The sequence below is a fragment of the Oncorhynchus mykiss genome, chromosome 5 (assembly GCF_057628025.1).
Source record: "Oncorhynchus mykiss isolate SJ-2025 chromosome 5, ASM5762802v1, whole genome shotgun sequence".
NCBI lineage: Eukaryota > Metazoa > Chordata > Actinopteri > Salmoniformes > Salmonidae > Oncorhynchus > Oncorhynchus mykiss.
In genome coordinates this window covers 64,043,614-64,067,799 of record NC_143026.1, presented here as the reverse complement: position 1 = coordinate 64,067,799, position 24,186 = coordinate 64,043,614, and the positions used below count along the sequence as shown (strand labels likewise).

At 43.4% G+C, this 24,186-nt stretch overlaps 1 protein-coding gene across 1 annotated transcript in view; it reads left to right on the top strand.

Moving 5' to 3' along the window:
• The window catches only part of LOC110524270 (DNA-directed RNA polymerase, mitochondrial), a 101,037-nt gene that overhangs the window by 58,164 nt on the left and 18,687 nt on the right, over positions 1-24,186 (top strand). Inside the window, exon 16 of the mRNA XM_036978023.2 lies at positions 20,638-20,690. Coding sequence (XP_036833918.2) covers positions 20,638-20,690 — 53 coding nt within the window. The remainder of the gene's footprint in view (positions 1-20,637; positions 20,691-24,186) is intronic.

The window sequence follows — 24,186 nt, the reverse complement described above, 5'->3', positions numbered from 1 at the left end:
CTGTCTATTCTCCCCTTCTCTCTCTCTCATCTGCCTCTCTGCCTGCCAGACAGTTTTAAGAGCCAGAGCCCGAGCTCAGAGGTGGTTATGTTGTGTGGAAGTTTAGGCAGAGCTGCTTCTTCTCACTTCTGCTGAAAGCATCTGGCTGCACATCTGTCTCACTGGCACCGAGGTCTCTGTAGCATTTATTGTCACTGAGCTGGCCAATATACGTCCTGTGGTCAACACTGGCACTGGTTCCACCAACCCAAGTCTCTGGAGAAGGGTGTGGCATTAGGGCACCTGAAATTGAGAGTTGCTTAATGTTGGCTATGTATGCATGCGTGTCTTTGTTCTTTTGCCACATGTTTTACATTTCAAATGTAATTCAAATCCAAGGAAATGTGTAACCGCCATTTTGTCTTGCCTGACACCGCCTTGTGGTTGAACAGGAGTGTGTGGCAGGGCTCCACTGTTCCGAACACATGAACCAGGTACTGGGCAGAGGGCACACTGACTCTACTTTGGCACAGCTCTGCTCATCATCACTGCAATGCAGAGAGGGCTGTGACTTCTCTACCCTTTATTGTCCTCTACTCTCTCCTCCTCCAGAATACAGTGCACCACCACCACCAAGCCCCTGTCTGTCCTTCAGGCCTGTGCTGTCAGCCAGTCAGACAGCAGTGATGTCAGATGGCACCCTAATAGTCTGAGTTAATCTGACGGCTACTATTCGGCTGCCCACTGAGACAGAGGTGCTGCTAAATCAAAATCAAATCAAATGTATTTATAATGCCCTTCTTACATCAACTGATATCTCAAAGTGCTGTACAGAAACCCAGCCTAAAACCCCAAACAGAAAGCAATGCAGGTATTGAAGCACGGTGGCTAGGAAAAACTCCCTAGAAAGGACAAAACCTAGGAAGAAACCTAGAGAGGAACCAGGCTATGAGGGGTGGCCAGTCCTCTTCTGGCTGTGCCGGGTGGAGATTATAACAGAACATGGTTGATATGTTCAAATATGACCAGCATGTTCAAATAATAATAATCACAGTCGTTTTTGAGGGTGCAGCAAGTCAGCATCTCAGGAATAAATGTCAGTTGGCTTTTCATAGCCGATCATTAAGAGTATCTCTACCACTCCTGCTGTCTCTAGAGAGTTGAAAACAGCAGGTCTGGGACAGGTAGCACGTCCAGTGAACAGGTCAGGGTTCCATAGCCGCAGGCAGAACAGTTGAAACTGTAGCAGCAGCACGGCCAGGTGGACTGGGGAAAGCAAGGAGTCATCATGCCAGGTAGTCCTGAGGCATGGTCCTAGCGCTCAGGACTAACCCTAGCCCCCGACACATAAACTACTGCAGCATAAATACTGGAGGCTGAGACAGGAGGGGTCAGGAGACACTGTGGCCCCATCTGATGATACCCCCGGAGATGGCCAAACAGGAAGGATATAACCTCACCCACTTTGCCAAAGCACAGCCCCCACACCACTAGAGGGATATCTTCAACCACCAACCTACCATCCTGAGACAAGGCCGAGTATAGCCCACAAAGATCTCCGCCACGGCACAACCCAAGGGGGGGCGCCAACCCAGACAGGAAGATCACGTCAGTGACTCAACCCACTCAAGTGACGCACCCCTCCTAGGGACGGCATGAAAGAGCACCAGTAAGCCAGTGACTCAACCCCTGCTTCCGAGCTCGGGTATATTCTGTATACCAGGGAGCTAGTTTCTTATGACAAATGTTTTTAGTTTTTAGGGGTGCAACTGCATCTAGGGTATTGCGCAAGGTTAAATTGAGTTCCTCAGTTAAGTGGTTAACTGATTTTTGTCCTCTGACGTCCTTGGGTAGGCAGAGGGAGTCTGGAAGGGCATCAAGGAATCTTTTCCATGTGAATATTAAAATCACCAAAAATGTGACTGTTATCTGCTATGACTACAAGGTCCGATAGGAATTCAGGGAACTCAGTGAGGAACGCTGTATATGGCCCAGGAGGCCTGTAAACAGTAGCTATAAAAAGTGATTGAGTAGGCTGCATAGATTTCATGACTAGAAGCTCAAAAGACGAAAGCGTCATTTTTTTTTTTGTAAATTGAAATTTTCTGTCGTAAATGTTAGCCACACCTCCGCCTTTGCGGGATGCACGGGGATATGGTCACTGGTGTAACCAGGAGGTTCGGCCTCATTTAACACAGTAAATTCATCAGGCTTAAGCCATGTTTCAGTCAGGCCAATCACATCAAAATTATGATCCAGTGATTAGTTCATTGACTATAACTGCCTTTGAAGTGAGGGATCTAACATTAAGTAGCCCTATTTTGAGATGTGAGGTATCACGATGTCTTTCAATAATGGCAGGAATGGAGGAGGTCTTTATCCTAATGAGATTGCTAAGGTGAACACCGCCATGTTTAGTTTTGCCCAACCTAGGTCGAGGCACAGACACGCTACTGCAGCTTCTGTGACCCTCCCTCCCCAATCTTCTCTGAGAAAGTTACTCTAATAACATTGCCCCAATTTTGGACTTAATTTACCAGTGTTAAATGCAGGGAGTTAGTATGCATTTAGGAGGGTTCACAGAGAGGGTGTGTGGGGGTTGAGGTTGTTTGATCTCAGCTCCAAGGTGGAGCATTGCAGGCCTATTTGCTGTATATAGCAATATACTGTTATGTTTTGATTTGATTAATATTCTCCCTATTAGTCTACTTCCTGGGATTTCCTCAGGAAGTCTGGGCTCGGGAGCTTGATATCATCATTCCACTGTGTGATTTCAGGTCATTACATTTTATTGGACTGTTACGGCATTTCTTGACGAAGGTCTTCATAAATCAGGGGGCTGTGTCAATTCTTCTCCTCTTGAATTCTTCTCCACTTAATCATTTTTAATCACACACCCAACCGTGCTGCCATGCCATCTCACATGTTACCCGGTGCTGGAGAAAACACACAACACAATCTCAATGGATGAAGAATCACCTGACTACTTCACTACACACTTAACTGCTCTGCCCTACCAAGCAAAAGAGCAGGAATTGCTTCAACGTTTTTTTTCTCTATTGTCCAGCAAAATACATTGTAGGCAGATTATTGGAGGTGTGGTTATCTGTTGTTTTACTGCAAGGTTATTTTTTATTCATATTTACCCTGACCTCTGACATGACCTTTGACCGTAGCTTGGTACACAAACTTGTGTTATTATATTTATTTGGACGTGGCTGTCAATGTCATACAATTTGATACTTCTATCAGCAAAGAACAATAGATAATACCAAGGTCAACAAACCGTAGACACTGCAGCCCAAAGCTCAGTGAAACCAAGGTAAAAAGCTGACTTGAGTGATGGCAGTTACAGTGAAACCAAGGAAAACAGCAGTAACTTTTTTCAGTTACCGTAAACATGACCGACCCCCCCCCCCCCCCCCATTTTCTCCATAACACAACACATTGGAGGCAGGATATGGAGGCAGGATATTTGTCCGCATGTATTTAATGTATAATGTATAATGTATATTTAATGTGCAGTTATTGCTCTTTTGAATCACTAGTCTAGTCTACACTATACACTGAACCGCTGCACTCTCATTGTAACTGAAGACCAAGATATATTTTGTATAATTCTACTAGAAAAAACATAGGCCTATAGCCTATTAATTTCCATTGCAATAAAATATTAGTGCAATCCATTTGATCAACTTTATTTGTATATTAAATTAGTAATAGAGAGTAATTTGAGTAATTACTAAAGTAATTTAGAGTAATTACTAAAGTCCAGTTACAGCTTCTTTTGACAAAGTAGAAACAAAAAAGATGATGATAATAAATCAAAATCAAATCAAATTTTATTAGTCACATGCGCCAAATACAAATCAAATCAAATCAAATCAAATGTATTTTATATAGCCCTTCGTACATCAGCTGATATCTCAAAGTGCTGTACAGAAACCCAGCCTACAACAGGTATAGGTACACCTTACAGTGAAATGTTTACTTATTAAGAGCCCCTAACCAACAATACAGTTTAACAAGTAATTAAAGAGCAACAGTAAAATAACAATAGCAAGACTATATACAGGGGGGTACCAAAACAGTCGAGGTGCGGGGGCACCGGTTAGTTGAGGTAGTATGTGCATGTAGGTAGAGTTATTAAAGTGAATATGCATAGATGACAACAGAGAGTAGCGGTGGTGTAAAGAGGGGGGGGGGGGGCACTGCAAATAGTCTGGGTAGCCATTTGACTAGATGTTCAGGAGTCTTATGGCTTCGGGGTAGAAGCTGTTTAGAAGCCTCTTGGACCTAGACTTGGCGCTCTGGTACCGCTTGCCGTGTGGTAGCAGAGAGAACAGTCTATGACTACGGTGGCTGCAGTCTTTGACAATTTTTAGGGCCTTCCTCTGACACCGCCTGGTATAGAGGTCCTGGATGGCAGGGAGCTTGGCCCCCGTGATGTACAGGGCCATTCGCACTAACCTCTGTAGTGCCTTACCGTCGGAGGCCGAGCAGTTGCCGTACCAGGCAGTGATGCAACCAATGGTGTTGAACGCTGAGCTGTAGTTAATGAATAGCATTCTCACATAGGTGTTCCTTTTTGTCCAGGTGGGAAAGGGCAGTTTGGAGTGCAATAGAGATTGCATCATCTGTGGATCTGTTGGGGTGGTATGCAAATTGGAGTGGGTCTAGGGTTTCTGGGATAATGGTGTATGTGAGCCGTGACCAGCCTTTCAAAGCACTTCATGGCTACAGACGTGAGTGCTATGGGTAGGTAGTCGTTTAGGCAGGTTACCTTAGTATTCTTGTGCACAGGGACTATGGTGGTCTGTTTAAAACATGTTGGTATTAGAGACTCAGACAGGGAGAGGTTGAAAATGTCAGTGAAGACACTTGCCAGTTGGTCAACGCATGCTCGCTGTACACGTCCTGGTAATCCGTCTGGCCCTGCGGCCTAGTAATTTTGACCTGTTTAAAGGTCTTACTCGTGTCGGCTGCGGAAAGCGTGATCACACAGTCTTCCGGAACAGCTGGTGCTCTCATGCATGTTTCAGTGTTATTTGCCTCGAAGCGAGCATGGAAGTAGTTTAGCTCATCTGGTAGGCTTGCGTCACTGGGCAGCGCAGTAATATAACCAGCCAGGTGCGCAGGTGAAATTATTTGCTCTATTCCTAAACAAAAACACCAGTTCATGACCAATTGTAAAATATTTATTTCATAAAGAAATATTAGTGGAAATACATTGCATTTGTAAAGTATTCAGACCCCTTGACTTTTTCCACATTTTATTACGTTACAGCCTGATTATTTTTTTAATGATCCTCTTTAGCTCTGTAAGGTTGGATGGGGAGTGTCGCTGCAAAGCTTTTTTCAGGTCTCTCTGGAGATGTTTGATTGGGCTCAAGTCCAGGCTCTGGCTGGACCACTCAAGGACCACTCAAGGACGTTCAGAGACTTGTCCCAAAGCCACTCCTGCGTTGTCTTTGCTGTGTGCTTAGGGTTGTTGTCCTGTTGGAAGGTGAACCTTCCCCCAGTCTGAGGTCCTGAGCGCTCTGGAACAGGTTTTCATCAAGGATCTCTTTTCTTTGTTCATCTTTCCCTCGATCCTGACTAGTCTCCCAGTCCCTGCCACTGAAAAACATCACCACAGCATGACGCTGCCACCACCATGCTTCACCGCAGGGATGGTGCCAGGTTTTCTCCTGACGTGACACTTGGCATTCAGGCCAAATAGTTAAATCTTGTTTTCATCAGAACAATGAATCTTTTTTCTTATGGTCTGAGAGTCCTTTAGGTGCCGTTTAGCAAACTCCAAGTGGGCTGTCATGTGCCTTTTACTGAGGAGTGGCTTCCATCTGGACACTCTACTATAAAGGCCTGATTGGTGGAGTGCTGCAGAGATGGTTGTCCTTTTGAAAGGTTCTCCCATCTCCACAGAGGAACTCTGGAGTTCTGTCAGAGTGACCATCAGGTTCTCTCTGACCAAGGCCCTTCTCCCCAATTGCTCAGTTTGGCTGGGGAGCCAGCTCTAGGAAGAGTCTAGGTGGGTCCAAACTTCTTCCATTTAAGAATGATGGAGGTCACTGTGTTCTTGGGGACCTTCAATCCTGCAAACATTTTTTGGTACCCTTCCCCAGATCTGTGCCTCGACACAATCCTGTCTTGGAATTCTATGGACCATTCCTTTGACCTCATGGCTTTGTTATTGCTCTGTCATCCACTGTCAACTGTGGGACCTTGTACAGACAGGTGTGTGCCTTTCCAAATCATGTCCTATCAATTGAATTTACCACAGGTGGGCTCCAATCAAGTTGTCGAAACATCTCAAAGATGATGAATGGAAACAGGATGCACCTGAGCTCAATTTCTAATCTAATAGCATCGGGTCTGAATACTTATGTTACTAAGGTATTTCTAAAAAATAAATCTAAAAACCCGTTTCGCTTTGTCATTCTGGGGTATTGTTTGTAGATTGATGAGGATAAAATACATTTATTCCAAAATGTGGAAAGGGGAAGGGGCCTGAATACTTTCCGAGTGCACTGTATACGATCGTCACGTCTATCATTGACATATTATTTGCACCACTACAAATAGAAAAAAATAAATGTGGTTGAACGCTACCCTGTTTTGCCTCTACCTAACTGGGTATGAAGGCCCCGGGCCCTTACAATTGGATTGTCTTTGAGCTAGCTGTTTGTCATTGTGCCCTATTGCCAAGCATGGGGCTGGGAGGGCTAAATTAAATATTGTCTTCCCTTGTCAATAACTCCTCCATTCCATCTACCCCCCACAGCCTACTTTGCCCAGTTTACATGTTATACAGTGCCAGAATTTCAGAGTGGATTTAGAGTGTCGTGCTCCTTCACCTTTACTGACCATTGATGGGCTAGTTATATACTGACAGCAGTGCTGCTGCTCTCTCTCTTTAGCACTTGTGCTCTCTCTGTCTCTCTCTGGATTTGCTCAGTAGGGGTTCCAGTTCCCTGTTTAAAAATGTCACGGTGCCTGGCCAGATTCATGCAGAACCAGCCTGGATTCCATTAATAATCTTAAAGACAGGACACCGCCTCAGATCCGCACCACCACAGTCCTCTTATAGCCAGGACACCACAGCACAGATTTCCTGCAGCGCCTCTACTACTGGAGTGTAAGGATACAGACAGTAGCCCTGGAGTTCATGTTAAGGTCCATATCCTTCAATTTTCTTGGATAAAGGACTGCCAGAGATTGTAATTGATGTGCCAATTCTTAAGTAGAAGCAATGTGCTTTCTTGGATATATTGTAGTACAGTCAGTGTATTTGAGTGTGCATTGAATGCAAGGTTTGGGATTGAAAAGCTTTTTGAGTGCAGTACCTGAAATGGAAAAGCTTCTAGGACTTGCAATTGCATTTGTAAGTCTATGGCTTCATTATAATAATACAGTGTATTGATGTGAACCGTCTCTGTCCAACCTGGGTTCAGCTGAAGGTGCTCTTCCCCAGCAATCTGTGTGTGTAGTGTGTGCGCATTTGTATGGAATGTTCTACCCAAAGATTTGTAAGGATGACTGATGGGGGGCGCTGTGTTGAAGCCACCAGGCCTCCATCTTGGTACTCCCCCACCGTTGTAAAAAATATTTTGGAAGCTATATAAATCCATTTATTTTCTACATGTCCCTCTTATTGTCTTTTTGCCTATTTTATTCTATTACAGACACTTTTAATGCATTCTTTGACATTATATTATGTGAGCTAAACATAAACAAAATGAAGAAATATATACAAACATTTTCCTTAAAGGGCAACTCCACCACTTTTCTTCCTCATTTTCATTCTCTCCATCACAATACCAGTGTCAGCATATATGAAAATGTCGCATGTCTACGTTTTGTAGATACATTTTTAAAGTAAAAAATTTCTACCTGTTGACATCAAACATTTAACACAGATTAAATGTTTGTTTTTTTTAAACACTATGAGAATCAGGGTGGTGTGGGGAGCAAGGAAATACTCTCACTTGGGCATGTTTTGAAAATCATTGTTCTTTACTTTTAATCCTATCCTGTGATGTCACAAAGAAGCATTTTTTAGGACTTTTCTTCTTCATGTTTTTAACCACAGATCATAGAAATGCTGGAGATGATGAATATTAGGTTGAAAACTGGTGGATTTGCCCTTTAACCCCCTAGAGTCGATGTCCACGCACCTGCGGAAATCCAATTAGCATGATAATAAAAAAATACCCATAAAAATGTGTTTGTTTAAGTTAGAGAGATGTTTTTTGCATTGGATGCGTCTCAATCCACCAATGTTGCACTTCTGCATCTGCGGTGAAAGCTGACAGAGCTAGAGCGGTGTTTGTCAGACATCCCGAAAATCGGTCTTTTCACAAAATCATCTGTAGCTCCGAACGGTTTGTACGGTAGCTCTGAACGGTTTGCCTATAATCTATTATATGTGACTCTCATGAACGCTATGGTGTTCTCCGTTTTGCTCTAGGATGCCCACAGGCCTCAAGACTCGTCTGAAGGTCCCCCGGTATCTGTGGGGGAAAATGTATGGAAGTACAGTACCAGTCAATAGTTTGGACACACCTAATCATTCAAGTTTTTTTTTTGTTTTTACTATTTTCCACATTGTAGAATAATAGTGAAGACATCAAAACTATGGAATAACACATGGAATCATGTAGTAACCAAGTAAGTGTTTTAACAAATCAAAATATATTTTGGATTCTTCAAAGTAGCCACCCTTTGCCTTGATGATAGCTTTGCACACTCTTGGCATTCTCTCAACCAGCTTCATGAGGTAGTCACCTGGAATGCTTTTCCAACAGTCTTCAAAGAGTTCCCACATATGCTGAGAACTTGTTGGCTGCTCTTCCTGCACTCTGCGGTCAAACTCATCCCAAACCATCTCAATTGGGTTGAGGTCAAATGATTGTGGAGGCCATGTCATCTGATGCAGCACTTCATCACTCTCCTTTTTGATCAAATAGCCCTTATACAGCCTGGATGTGTGTTTTGGGTCATTGTCCTTTTGAAAAACAAATGATAGTCCCACTAAGCGCAAACCAGATGGGGAAGGCATATCGCTACAGAATGCTGTGGTAGCCATGTTGGTTAAGTGTGCCTTAAATTCTAAATAAATCACCAACAGTGTCATCAGCAAAGCACCCCCACTCCATCACATCTCCTCATGGTGGGAACCACACATGCGGAGATCATCCATTCAGCTATTCTGCATCTCACAAAGACACGGCTGTTGGAACTAAAAATCTGACATTTGGACTCATCAGACCAAAGGACAGATTTACACAGGTCTAATGTCCATTGCTCATGTTTCTTGGTCTAAGCAAGTCTCTTCTTATTATTGGTGTCCTTTACTAGTGGTTTCTTTGCAGCAATTCGACCATGAAGGCCTGATTCACGCAGTCTTCTCTGAATAGTTGATGTTGTGATGTGTCTGTTACTTGAACTCTGTGAAGCAATTTTTTGGGCTGCAGTCTGAGGTGCAGTTAATTGCCAATTTCTGAGGCTGGTAACTCAAATGAACTTATCCTATGCAGCAGAGGTGACTCTGTGTTTTCCTTTCCTGTGGGGGTCCTCATGAGAGCCAGTTTCATCATAGTGCTTGTTGGTTTTTGCGACTGCACTTGAAGAAACTTTCAAAGTTCTTGACATTTTCTGGATTGACTGACCTTCATGTCTTAAGATAATGATGGGCTGTCATTTTTCTTTGCTTATGAGCTGTTCTTGCCATAATATGGACTTGGTATTTTACCAAATAGATCTATCTTCTGTATACCATCCAGAAAATGTACACCACATCTTCTGTATACCACCCCTACCTTGTCACAACCCAACTGATTGGCTCAAAAGCATTAAGAAAGAAAGAAATTCCACAAATGAACTTGTAATTAATTCAACTGCTGTTAATTGAGATGCATTCCAGGTGACTAACTCATGATGCTGGTTGAGAGAATGCCAAGAGTGTTCAAAGCTGTCATCAAGGCAAAGGGTGGCTACTTTGAAGAATCTCAAATATAAAATATATTTTGATATGTTTAACAGTTTTTTGGTTACTACATGATTCCATATGTATTATATCATAGTTTTGATGTCTTCACTATTATTGTTGATACTTAAAGGGGTCTTTTAAAATTCAAAATCAAATAGCAAAATTATCCTTGGCATTCCATATAGCTTAGTAGAACCCCCCCTTTTAGACAGAGCTTAGACTGTAATGGGTTAAAGTTTTTTTTAGTTTTTTTTTTAGATTACTGATGTTACTGTCCCCGTTATAACAAAAAAATGGTGTGTGTATGTGGTTGTGTGGATCCGTTTGTGTGTGTGAAGCTGTGTGTGTGCTGTGCTGCTTACGTGTCTGGCATTCAGCACTAACGGAGAGCAGACAGACATCCTAAGCAGGTCTGTCAGCTAGCCCAGCGTGCTCTGGTAGTGTGGTATCAAGCAGCGGTGATGCGCTGGGCTAGCAGCACCTCATCAGCAGGTGCTGGGGAGCAGAGGTGACAGATGGCAGGCCTCTGGAGGGCTCTCTCTCTCTCGCTCTCTCTCTCTCTGTCTCTCTCTGTCTCTTTGCCTCTGTCTCTGTCCCTCTCTGCCTCTCTCTCTCTCTCTCGCTCTCTCTCTCTCTGTCTCTCTCTGTCTCTCTGCCTCTGTCTCTGTCCCTCTCTGCCTCTCTCTCTCTCTCTCTCTCTCTCTCTGTCTCTCTCTGTCTCTCTGCCTCTGTCTCTGTCCCTCTCTGCCTCTCTCTCTCTCTCTCTCTCTCTCTCTCGCTCTCTCTCTCTCTGTCTCTCTCTGTCTCTCTGCCTCTGTCTCTGTCCCTCTCTGCCTCTCTCTCTCTCTCTCTCTCTCGCTCTCTCTCTCTCTGTCTCTCTCTGTCTCTCTGCCTCTGTCTCTGTCCCTCTCTGCCTCTCTCTCTCTCTCTCTCTCTCTCTCGCTCTCTCTCTCTCTGTCTCTCTCTGTCTCTCTGCCTCTGTCTCTGTCCCTCTCTGCCTCTCTCTCTCTCTCTCTCTCTCTCTCTCTCTCTCTCTCTCTCTGTCCCTCTCTGCCTCTCTCTCTCTCTCTCTCTCTCTCTCTCTCTCTCTCTCTCTGTCCCTCTCTGCCTCTGCCTCTCTCTCTCTCTGTCTCTGTCCCTCTCTGCCTCTGCCTCTCTCTCTCTCTCTCTCTCTCGTCTGTAGACGTGATTTGTTTCTCTGTAGACGTGATTTGTTTCTGTAGTGTGAATCATATATTTAGCTGCCGATACGAATGTGTGTATCATAGTATGCTTTGTAAGTAATAACATCCTCAAACATACACCCACACACACTACCAAGACGAATGTAACTCACCCTTACACTATTATTCCCACACTTCGTGTTATATACCCTACATACTTTTATTCCCTCTCCATCTACTTGCATCATGGGGCCAACAGAAATTAAACACTACAAAGGTCACCTTTTCTCCCTAATATTCCACCATACTTGATTCAATCTTTTTTCCCTTTCATAAATGGACTCTGTGGAGCATTAATTAGAGTAGACAATATGGGAGAAGATGAAGCACCCGGAACAACCAGTACACAAATAAGCAGGAAGAGAAGGGAGAGAAGCGTCCCATAATCAGTCAGTGGCGGAGGGAGGGAAGGTGGCCCAGTGCTGATGATAGGTTGGAGGAAATGACAGTAGCAAGCTGCGAGCAGCGTGGACATGCATCAATATGGCTGCCTAACGGGATTGTAGGCAACTAATCAGATTAGGGGTCACTTTTGCCTGGGCGAAGATTTTTCTCCTTTCCACCCTCGCTGGCTGAGTTACATAAGTGAAACTGGAGAAGTGGATTTCACCGGGGAAAGGAGTGGTGGATTATGGGGTTACTCCATGCTTTTATTACCCAGAGAGACAGACAGTGGATCTATGTTGAGTTGAAACCCTTCCATTAAAGGTCTTTTCCCTAGAGGGAATCCATCTACGCCGTATCCTCAACTAACCTTGCTGGTGGAAACCCAAAGGATCGGGGGTCCCACTGTTAAAAACACTTTATGTTGGGGTTTAAAGACAACTCTCCAGTCTTTCTACACACTATTTTGCCTGCTGTGTGGAGGCCTACTTAAGATATCCTTTCCAATCCTAACCCCTTGTCTTGATGAAACATGCTAGCTGCTGTAGTCACGATGAGTATGCTAGTGGAATATGCACTGTACCATACACAGAATCAGAATGAGTTATTTTAATTCCATGATACCGCACTTCTCCAAATGTTGACTTGTCCTCTCCCTCACTCCCCGAGAACCAAAGCCAGCAACTCCCCGCGGTTTTGGGGTGAACTAATAAATGCTGCTGGAGTTTCAAGGACACCCTGGAGGTAATGGATAAAAGAAGGAGAAGGGAGGGATGGAGGGGAGGAGAGGAAAAGGTCAGTGGGAATTTGGTAGGTCTCCAGGGGGGAGATGAATAATTGTGTTGTACTTCATCTGTGGACTGTCTGACCAATAAGGTGAGTGAGTGACAGCTGGGGTGAGCGTGGTAGAGAGTTGGCGCGAGATAGAGGGGCCAGGAATGCTCAGGTTAGCGTAGAGTGGTTGGCTCATTGGGCTGGAGGCAGGGCTTGACGTGGACTGATGATGGTTGTGGTAGGAAGTGCCACAACAGAGTCGTAATGTGATGGGAATCCTCCCACTTCCGGCACAATGCTGCTTCTTCACTGATACTTATGACTGTTTTATCTAGTGCTGTCTAATAGAGTAACTCTCAGGTGAGTTGGGACTATTCTCCATGGAGAGAATGTTGCACAGTATCAAGGGCAAATTCATCATAAGCTATGGATTGGGCTAGGCTGGCAAAACTGGTGCAGATATAATGATGTGGGTATAGTGTACAAATCAAGACATAAATTAAAATCTCTCTCTTCAAAGATATATTGCAGATCCATTCCTAGGGAAAATTACAATGATTAAGATTTTAAAGGTAGACTCAGCGATATGAAATATATGCAGAAAGTAAACAACACGAGGCTCAACTTCTCTGCTGTTTTGGTCCCGTGGCTCCCACACTGAAGGGCGACATCTTACGAGCTCCAACCCAACTTTGTTATTTAGTGACTTTTATCGTGTTTATGTTGATTTCTTTTGTACAGAAAGTTCATACTATCATCACATAATGACCACCAAGTACTTCTGGACATCAGATCGACAGCTGTTTCACTGTTCCACGACTCAGCTATTCCACTGTTCAACCCTATTCCTTTGTTTCATAAGCTACCAAAATGCCACCGGCGAGATGGAATCCTGGTAAAATTGAGGCGAAGAGAACTGAACGGCACTCCTCAGCGTTCTATTGGCAAATGTTCAGTCACTCAAGAATAGCTTTGTTCGAGAGTCTCCTATCAGAGAGACTTGAAAAGCTGCAATATTATGTGTGTCAGGGATTGCACACGATAACGGATTACAAACGGAAACCAAGCCGTGAGTTACCCACCGATGCAGAACTCCCAAATGAGCTAAATATCACACTGTGCCTTGCGTGAAAGCCCATGTTTTTTCGGATGACTGTGTGATCTCACTGTCTGTGGCCGATGTGAGCAAATCTTACCGGAGCATCGTCTCTCGTACCAACAGGCTCTGAGACCTCTTCTTCCCACAAGCCTGCTAAATAGCCAGACTACTAAGTAGTTTGGGTACCATTAACTGACTATCTGCACTGACTCTATCTTGCACATACCCTACGCACATTCACTAGACTATATAGACAGTGCATTTGGAAAGTATTCAGACCCCTTGACTTTTTCCACATTTTCTTACGTTACAGCCTTATTCTAAAATATATATATTTTTTAATCTACACACAACATCCCAAAATGACAAAGCAAAAAAAAGGTTTTTAGACATTTAAAAAAAAAAATTTCACAGAAAAAAATGGAAATATTACATTTAGGTAGGTATTCAGAACCTTAACTTAGTACTTTGTTGAAGCACTTTTGGCAGCGATTACAGCCTCACGTCTTCTTGGGTATGACGCTAAAAGCTTGGCACACCTTATTTGGAGAGTTTCTCCCATTCTTCTCTGCAGATCCTCTCAATCTCTGTCAGGTTGGATGTGGAGCGTCGCAGCACTGTTATTTTCAGGTCTCTCCACAGATGTTCAATCGGGTTCAAGACCGGGCTCTGGCTGGGACACTCAAGGACATTCAGAGACTTGTCCCCAAAGCCACTCCTGTGTTGTCTTGGCTGTATGCTTAGGGTCGTTGTCCTGTTGGAAGGGGAACCTTAGCCCCGGTCTGAGGTCCTGAGTGTCCTGGCGAAGGTTTTCATCAGCAATCTATCTGTACCTTGCTTCGTTCATTTCCCTCAATCCTAACAAAAAAAACATCCCCGCATCACGATGCTGCCACCACCATGCTTCACCGTAGGGATGGTGCCAGGTTTCCTCCAGACGTGACGCTTGGCATTCAGGCCAAAGAGTTCAATCTTGGGTTCATCAGACCAGAGAATATTTTTTCTTTAGGTGCCTTTTGCCAAACTCCAAGCGGGCTGTCATGTGCCTTTTACTGAGGAGTGGCTTTTATCTGGCCACTCTACCATAAAGGCCTGATGGATTGGTGGAGTGCTACAGAGATGGTTGTCCTTCTGGAAGGTTCTCCCATCTCCACATAGAAAACCTGAAGCTCTGTCAGAGTGACCATCGGGTTCTTGGTCACCTCCCTGACCCAAGGCCCTTCTCTCCCGATTGTTCAGTTTGGCCGGGCAGCCAGCTCTAGGAAGAGTTGGTGGTTCCAAACTTCTTCCATTTAAGAATGATGGAGGCCACTGTGTTCTTGGGGACCTTCAATGCTGTAGAAATGTTTTGGTATCCGTCCCCAGATCTGTGCCTCAACAAAATCCTGTCTCGGAGCTCTACGGACAATTCCTTCGACCTCATGGCTTGTTTTTTGCTCTGATATGCACTGTCAACTGTGGGACCTTATACAGACAGGTGTGTGCCTTTCCAAATCATGTCCAATCAATTGAATTTACCACAGGTGGACTCCAAGTTGTAGATGATCAATGGAAACAGGATGCGCCTGAGCGCAATTTCGAGTCTCATGGCAAAGGGTCGGAATACTTATGAGTAAGGTATTTTTATTTTTAATAAATGTGCAAAAATGTCTACAAACCTGTTTTCACTTTGTCATTATGGGGTATTGTGTGTAGATTGATGAGGGGAAAAAACAATTGTATCCTTTCTAGAATAAGGCTGCAATGTAACAAAATGTGGAAAAAGTCAAGGAGTCTGAATTCTTTCCAAATGCACTGTATACACACTGTATACATTGACACTCCCACACATTCACAACATACACACACACACTTTTACACTCAACATTTGCTGCTTCTATTCTGTTCTTTATTTTACACCTATTATTATCTATCCTGATGCCTAATCACTTTACCCTGCCTTTATGTACATATCTACCTCAAATACCTCTGCACATTGATCTGGTACTGGTAGTCCCTGTATATAGCTTCATTCTTGTGTATTTTATTTTATTTCTCTTGTTACAATTTTTATTCTTAAACTCTGCATCGTTGGGATGGGCTCGTAAGCAACCATTTCAAGTCTACACAAGTTGTATTCGGCGCATGTGACAAATACGATTGGATTTGTGAGAGTGATGTCTTGCATTTCGATAACTGCAGCTTTAATTATGGCAGAGTAATTTCGCTACGCCTACCTTTAATTCCTATTTTATGCAAACTCAATAAGGATATGGAAGATACAGTGCCTTGCGAAAGTATTCGGCCCCCTTGAACTTTGCGACCTTTTGCCACATTTCAGGCTTCAAACATAAAGATATAAAACTGTATTTTTTTGTGAAGAATCAACAACAAGTGGGACACAATCATGAAGTGGAACGACATTTATTGGATATTTCAAACTTTTTTACGAGATGCAGCCAAGAGGCCCATGATCACTCTGGATGAACTGCAGAGATCTACAGCTGAGGTGGGAGACTCTGTCCATAGGACAACAATCAGTTGTATATTGCACAAATCTGGCCTTTATGGAAGAGTGGCAAGAAGAAAGCCATTTCTTAAAGATATCCATAAAAAGTGTCGTTTAAAGTTTGCCACAAGCCACCTGGGAGACACACCAAACATGTGGAAGAAGGTGCTCTGGTCAGATGAAACCAAAATTGAACTTTTTGGCAACAATGCAAAACGTTATGTTTGGCGTAAAAGCAACACAGCTGAACACACCATCCCCACTGTCAAACATGGTGGTGGCAGCATCATGGTTTGGGCCTGCTTTTCTTCAGCAGGGACAGGGAAGATGGTTAAAATTGATGGGAAGATGGATGGAGCCAAATACAGGACCATTCTGGAAGAAAACCTGATGGAGTCTGCAAAAGACCTGAGACTGGGACGGAGATTTGTCTTCCAACAAGACAATGATCCAAAACATAAAGCAAAATCTACAATGGAATGGTTCAAAAATAAACATATCCAGGTGTTAGAATGGCCAAGTCAAAGTCCAGACCTGAATCCAATCGAGAATCTGTGGAAAGAACTGAAAACTGCTGTTCACAAATGCTCTCCATCCAACCTCTCCAATGTCAGTCTCTCAATGTGCAAAACTGATAGAGACATACCCCAAGCGACTTACAGCTGTAATCGCAGCAAAAGGTGGCGCTACAAAGTATTAACTTAAGGGGACTGAATAATTTTGCACGCCCAATTTTTCAGTTTTTGATTTTTAAAAAAAGTTTGAAATATCGAATAAATGTCGTTACACTTCATGATTGTGTTCCACTTGTTGTTGATTCTTCACAAAAAAATACTGTACACTGTACATAAGACATTTTAAGTAAGTTACAGGAGCAATTAGGTTTAAGTGCCTTGCTCAAGGGCACATTGGCAGATTTTTCACCTAGTCGGTTCGGGGAATCGAATCAGCAACATTTTGGTTACTAGCCAAACGCTCTAACTGCTAGGCTACCTGCTGCCCCTACGTACAATAGAGTAGTGTGAGTTAACCCCAGATCCTTCCATCATTACCTCTTCCTTTCTCCCTAAATGTATCCCTGAGGACATGGGGAGATCGGAAAGACTTTCTGCCACAGTGATAGACACATCTTTCCTTCAACTCCTCCTAGAGGGCTGATGGATGAGATCGCACTACATGGCACATGCTGATGGGAATGTATCGCCCTGTGTGTCTGTGTGTGTCTATTTTCAACCTGTTTGGTTGTTTCTGTAATAAATCAATGTGCCCTGGAGCCATTGACAGGAGAGGAGGCAGCTTGCTGGGTAAATCAAGAGAGCTGCTACCCTGCATGAAGGCTTGTCACTGTGGGATTGGATTTATCTCCAGAAGTCCTAATTCCTGATTTATCTATTTTTAATTTAGCATAAAGAACTGACCTCATTAGGCACAAAATGGAAGAAAACGGGTAGAAACAGGATGGCACTATCTGAACCTGTCCAATAACAAATTCTTATTTTCTGTTGCAAAATGTTTCACTACGGGTTCCACTAATGAATAGCACACAGGCTTTTGCAGCACATTTCCATTCATGAAAGCAGTTGCAGACACTTTTCTCCCCTGGTTCTAAACTAGAAGCATGAATGAACCGCATTCAGTTAGAGACACTACAGTCTGGGTGAAGGATTTAAGTGTTTTAAAGAGATTCCCAACTCACCTTTTGTATTATTTTTATCCAGTAGTTCTGAAAGTAGAGGTCACGAGCCAAAACTGGTCCCAGAAATGTGCGCACTAAGTCACATATGTGCAGATATGTGCACCACGTCATTGCTCTTTCTCTCGCTCTGCTGTGTGTTCAACTTGCTAGCTGTCACTCAAATGGCAAGGGACTGAAGCTTATTGGCTAGAACTTGAATTTCTAGGGGGCTGCCCCATGTGGGGGGAAATGTAGGGAAAGTGGCACAGCCCATCTTCCAGAAAAACTGTTTTCAAACTAAGGATTTTGTGGCTAATTTAGGTAAGACAGTAATTCTACAAAAAATGATGTTTGTATGAACTACACATTGACACATTTAGCCCAAAGCGGGAGGTTTAAAAATACTTAGTCGCCAAAGTTCCGGAGCATGTCTTTAAGTGTTCTCAGTGCTTTTGATGATTTACTTTTAAGTGAACCAGTGTCAGTGAGAGCACTTCATTTGGAGAGCTTTCAGTTAGTCAGGAGTTCCAGACGAATGAATGGTTCTCTTCACTTGTGGCGGGCAGACAGACATTCATTCTTTTCCAGAACCAGCGGTGTTCATGTAATGTGTGCTATGATGTGCAGTAGTGTCTGCTGTCTGAAGCCAGTCTTATTTTTTTTATTTTTTTATTTTACCTTTATTTAACCAGGCAAGTCAGTTAAGAACAAATTCTTATTTTCAATGACGGCCTGGGAACAGTGGGTTAACTGCCTGTTCAGGGGCAGAACGACAGATTTGTACCTTGTCAGCTCGGGGGTTTGAACTCGCAACCTTCCGGTTACTAGTTCAACGCTCTAACCACTAGGCTACCCTGCCGCCCCCTTATCTGGTTGTTGATAGATGTTTTCATCACACAGGCCTACTGCCAGGGTGTATCAGTGGGAGGACTGCCCTGGCTGCCTTGGTATGGCTAGATGTAGGAGTGAAAGTAGTGAATCCTATTTGATTCCGAGCCACAAAATGTTATTTTCTTAGATGGGCATCATTTTGACCCATAACGAAGGTCTTTCTTAGATGAAGGAGATATACTGCTACAATGATGATGACCTGATCCAGGGATGGGCAACTCCAGTCCTCGGAGGCTGGAGTGCTGTCACACTTTTTCCCCATCCCTAGCAAACACAGCTGATTTAAAGTAATTGCATTCTAAACTAAAGATCATGATTAGTGGTTTATTCAAGTCAGATGTGTTAGCTGGGGCAAAAGTGTGTCACCAAGGACTGGAGTTCCCCAGGCCTGACCTGATCCTTTCAAGTTATGTCCATTTATGTCTAAATCAGGGTACTCTATTATCGTAGAGAGCCTGTTTGGGTAGAGGTTCCCATTCACTGCTAGTCTTATCACTTCGCTTCACCTTCAACCTGAGTATAAAAGACTGTTCTGTTCTTTATTTCTACTGTCTCTGTAGAGCCGTGTTTCTTAATCCTGCTCCTGGGACCCGAAGGAGGGCCCTAGCTCTACACACCTGATTCCACTCTGACCTAGGTCCAAAGGCTTGATGAGTTGATTATTTGAATCAGGTGTGTAGTGCTAAAGCGAAAACAAAATTGTGCACCCCTTTGGAAGCTCTGCTGTAGAGGAATTGCAGGGCAGAATAACTAATGAGCGAGGTGAGTGAGCAAGGTGTCTCTTCACTCTCCTTGTCTCTCTCACCCCTAATTCTCTCTATGTCATTCTCTCTCTCTTTTTCTGCCCCCCCCCCTCTCACTCTCTTTCTTTCTCTCATCTCTCCTACATTAAGTGGTTATTCTATTAATGGGGTCTAATAGATTCATAAATCATAGTGATTGATGACCACCCACAGGACTGCATCTCAATTTACCTCATGGCCAGCACACACACTCCACCCAAGCTCCAGCTCTCAAGCTATCCTCAGCACTTCAGATGTCCCTGGACTGTGTGCTGCTTGTCTCTCTCATGTTTCTCTGTCTTCTCTCTGTCCCGGCTCAATGCAGTGTCACCTTGAGCAGGGAACCTCTCTCCTCTACTGCTCGCTCTCTGTGTGTGTGTGTGTGTGTGTGTGTGTGTGTGTGAGTGTGTGAGTGAGAGAGAGAGAGAAAGAAAGAAAGAAAGGGAGAAACTAATCTGAGCTGTAATGTGATTGAGGCACTCAGGGGCGTGACAGTGATAGGGCCAATGTGGAGAGCAGTCACTCACATTCGTGACAAAATGGCTTCCCTTACAGCTCTTACAGGGCCAAAATGATGGGCTCCATTATTCACCTCAGCCTGGCCAAACTCTCTTCTGTGGCAGAACCTATAGTAGTTAGTGTGTCTGCTCTGTCAGTAGCTGTTGTTGAGATTTGAGCACTAGTCAGGTTTATTTCTAGGACTACGGTTCCCAACCTGTTCCTTTCCGGGGACCACCAAATAACTGTCAAAAGCTCTTGAGGACCACCATTTTTTACATAAAATATCTTAGTCAATTCTATCAGTGAATGTAACACATGAAATGCCTATTATTACAGATGGATTTTTGTTTGACAGTTTCTAACATCTAGATGCTCCCAACTGTTATTATTTTTGGAAGACAATTGATATTTTGATCCCTTTTTTGATTTATTATAATTGACTCACAGGTTGGAAACTAGTGTCCTAGGAGACAATTACTGTTTGTTAGCATGTCACAGTACGCTTGTATGTTAGCTCAAGTCAGGTTTTACCAGTCATTAATGTCTTGTGTTCTATTGTCATTTCTGTGGCAGGTGGGCTGGGTAGCACTTGTAGGTCAATCAGAGGCTTTCAATAAGAATGGATTCCACATTCATTTGATTTTCCATCAATGTGTTAGAAATGTCAAACAGAAGGACTGCTTTGGGTGTTAGAAGTTTTCCCTGTTTGCTTTGTGTTTGTTTACAGAATGTCTAATACTAATCCAGTCCCCTCTCCCAACCTCCACCATTTCATTGACCGAAATGACATCATCAAACCTACCTGACTCATTCTTGTCCCCCCCCCCCCCTCACCCCATGTCTCCTGCAGCTGAAGGCCACCATCCAGTACCTGAGTCTCCAGATCACCCATGACTCTAAAGAGTAAGTTCCTCTCCCTCCAGACCCTTCTAACACTATCAGAGTTGGGATCAATTCCGTTTATATTCCTGTCAGTTGCATTGGACATGGGATTTCTCCATAGGGGAAAGTTGTTACATTCCTGACTTGACTGGTATTTAGATGGAATCGACCCCAACCCTGTCATCCATCGGTATCTTCGCAGGGCTCACTTTTTTTCTCTCCACTCATCTCCAACTTGCTTTAGAGACTTTGACATGTACACCCTGTATAAAAACATGTTTACCACTTTTGATTGGTCACATCCTGATCCGTTCAGCGACAGCAAGCACATCATCAGGATGATGTGGCAAGTGACACTTTGCGTCTTGAAAATCCTATATCTTAACTTGACTGCTGACATGCAAAACATTTTGGGATTGTATTAACAGTGGACTAAAGGGAGTTTCCGGTTGACGTTGTGAACGGGAAAACAGCTGGAAGACGCAGCTGCGACCCAAATGGAAAAGTAACTAACTACTGTAGTACTATATATTAAGAGTGGCAAATATTGAACAAAGTGGCAGGAAAAGTTGAATAATGACTTTGTCAAGTAGATACAACAACAAATAACGACAGTTCAAAAGATTCCAGAGGAGACCGGTGAGGACAGAGCCACGGTGTGTGACGACTTGGAAAATATGCTGAGGTAGCAGAATGCGTTGAAATAAATGATATGATGAGCTTTGTGAGGGCACTGGTTACGAAGCTGAGAGATACAGAAGCACCGTATAGTGCGGTTTCTGGACTTTACTGTCAAAGAAACTATTCTACGCCAGGCCTGGGAGCAGAGGCAAGTTACATTTCAGGAGAAAACAATCTACTTTGACCATGATTTTTCCCCAGACCTACAGAAGAAAAGGATGTGAGTCCGAGAAGTGATCAAACAGCTGAGAGTGAACAACATAAAAGCGAAGTGCCCATACCCAGCCCAACTGAGGATGACACTAAACTCTAATTTGGTTTAATTATTGTATAACGTTGTCGACAGATAGTAGATAGTATAGTATAGTATGTTAGCAAGTCTATAACTTCTATTTAAAACTGATAATAAGTTCAATGGGTCGTGTGTGGGGTGGTGGGAGTCCGGGTTTGAGCAGCAACTTCCTAGGATGGGGATTTGACTCTTTTGGATCATGGCATCCACACAGACTGTGTTTACTCCAGACAGACAGGAAAGGTCATACAATACCACACATGAATATACAGTGCACATACAGTGGGGGATAAAAGTATTTAGTCAGCCACCAATTGTGCAAGTTCTCCCACTTAAAAAGATGTGAGAGTTCTGACAGACAAAATGAGAAGAAAAAAATCCAGAAAATCACATTGTAGGATTTTTAATGAATTTATTTGCAAATTATGGTGGAAAATAAGTATTTGGTCACCTACAAACAAGCAAGATTTCTGGCTCTCACAGACCTGTAACTTCTTCTTTAAGAGGCTCCTCTGTCCTCCACTCGTTACCTGTATTAATGACACTTGTGTGAACTTATCAGTATAAAAGACACCTGTCCACAACCTCAAACAGTCACACTCCAAACTCCACTATGGCCAAGACCAAAGAGCTGTCAAAGGACACCAGAAACAAAATTGTAGACCTGCACCAGGCTGGGAAGACTGAATCTGCAATAGATAAGCAGCTTGGTTTGAAGAAATCAACTGTGGGAGCAATTATTAGGAAATGGAAGACATACAAGACCACTGAATCTCCCTCGATCTGGGGCTCCACGCAAGAGCTCACCCCGTGGGGTCAAAATGATCACAAGAACGGTGAGCAAAAATCCCAGAACCACACGGGGGGACCTAGTGAATGACCTGCAGAGAGCTGGGACCAAAGTAACAAAGCCTACCATCAGTAACACACTACGCCGCCAGGGACTCAAATCCTGCAGTGGCAGACGTGTCCCCCTGCTTAAGCCAGTACATGTCCAGGCCCGTCTGAAGTTTGCTAGAGAGCATTTGAATGATCCAAAAGAAGATTGGGAGAATGTCATATGGTCAGATGAAACCAAAATATAACTTTTTGGTAAGAACTCAACTCGTCGTGTTTGGAGGACAAAGAATGCTGAGTTGCATCCAAAGAACACCATACCTACTGTGAAGCATGGGGGTGGAAACATCATGCTTTGGGGCTGTTTTTCTGCAAAGGGACCAAGACGACTGATCTGTGTAAAGGAAAGAATGAATGGGGCCATGTATCGTGAGATTTTGAGTGAAAACCTCCTTCCATCAGCAAGGGTATTGAAGATGAAACGTGGCTGGGTCTTTCAGCATGACAATGATCCCAAACACACCGCCCGGGCAACGAAGGAGTGGCTTCGTAAGAAGCATTTCAAGGTCCTGGAGTGGCCTAGCCAGTCTCCAGATCTCAACTCCATACAAAATCTTTGGAGGGAGTTGAAAGTCCGTGTTGCCCAGCAACAGCCCCAAAACATCACTGCTCTATAGGAGATCTGCATGGAGGAATGGGCCAAAATACCAGCAACATTGTGTGAAGACTTACAGAAAACGTTTGACCTCTGTCATTGCCAACAAAGGGTATATAACAAAGTATTGAGATAAACTTTTGTTATTGACCAAATACTTATTTTCCACCATAATTTGCAAATATATTCATAAAAAATCCTACAATGTGATTTTCTGGATTTTTTTCTCATTTTGTCTGTCATAGTTGAAGTGTACCTATGCTGAAAATTACAGGCCTCTCTCATCTTTTTAAGTGGGAGAACTTGCACAATTGGTGGCTGACTAAATACTTTTTTGCCCCACTGTATGTCGAAGGGGGATGGTGTATTTTACTTCAGATAATCAACAACATGACTTTATTTGAGAGAACCTGTTTTTTTTTGGGGGGGGGGGCAGATTTTGTTTGGTTATGTTCGATGTTCCATTTGTCCTTGACCATCATATTGAGCTTAGGAGTGAGTTTCTGCACTTCACAGACATTACTTTTTTTAATGGATTTACAGTGCCTTGCGAAAGTATTCGGCCCCCTTGAACTTTGCGAACTTTTGCCACATTTCAGGCTTCAAACATAAAGATATAAAACTGTATTTTTTTGTGAAGAATCAACAACAAGTGGGACACAGTCATGAAGTGGAACGACATTTATTGGATATTTCAAACTTTTTTAACAAATCAAAAACTGAAAAATTGGGCGTGCAAAATTATTCATCCCCTTTACTTTCAGTGCAGCAAACTCTCTCCAGAAGTTCAGTGAGGATCTCTGAATGATCCAATGTTGACCTAAATGACTAATGATGATAAATACAATCCACCTGTGTGTAATCAAGTCTCCGTATAAATGCACCTGCACTGTGATAGTCTCAGAGGTCCGTTAAAAGCGCAGAGAGCATCATGAAGAACAAGGAACACACCAGGCAGGTCCGAGATACTGTTGTGAAGAAGTTTAAAGCCGGATTTGGATACAAAAAGATTTCCCAAGCTTTAAACATCCCAAGGAGCACTGTGCAAGCGA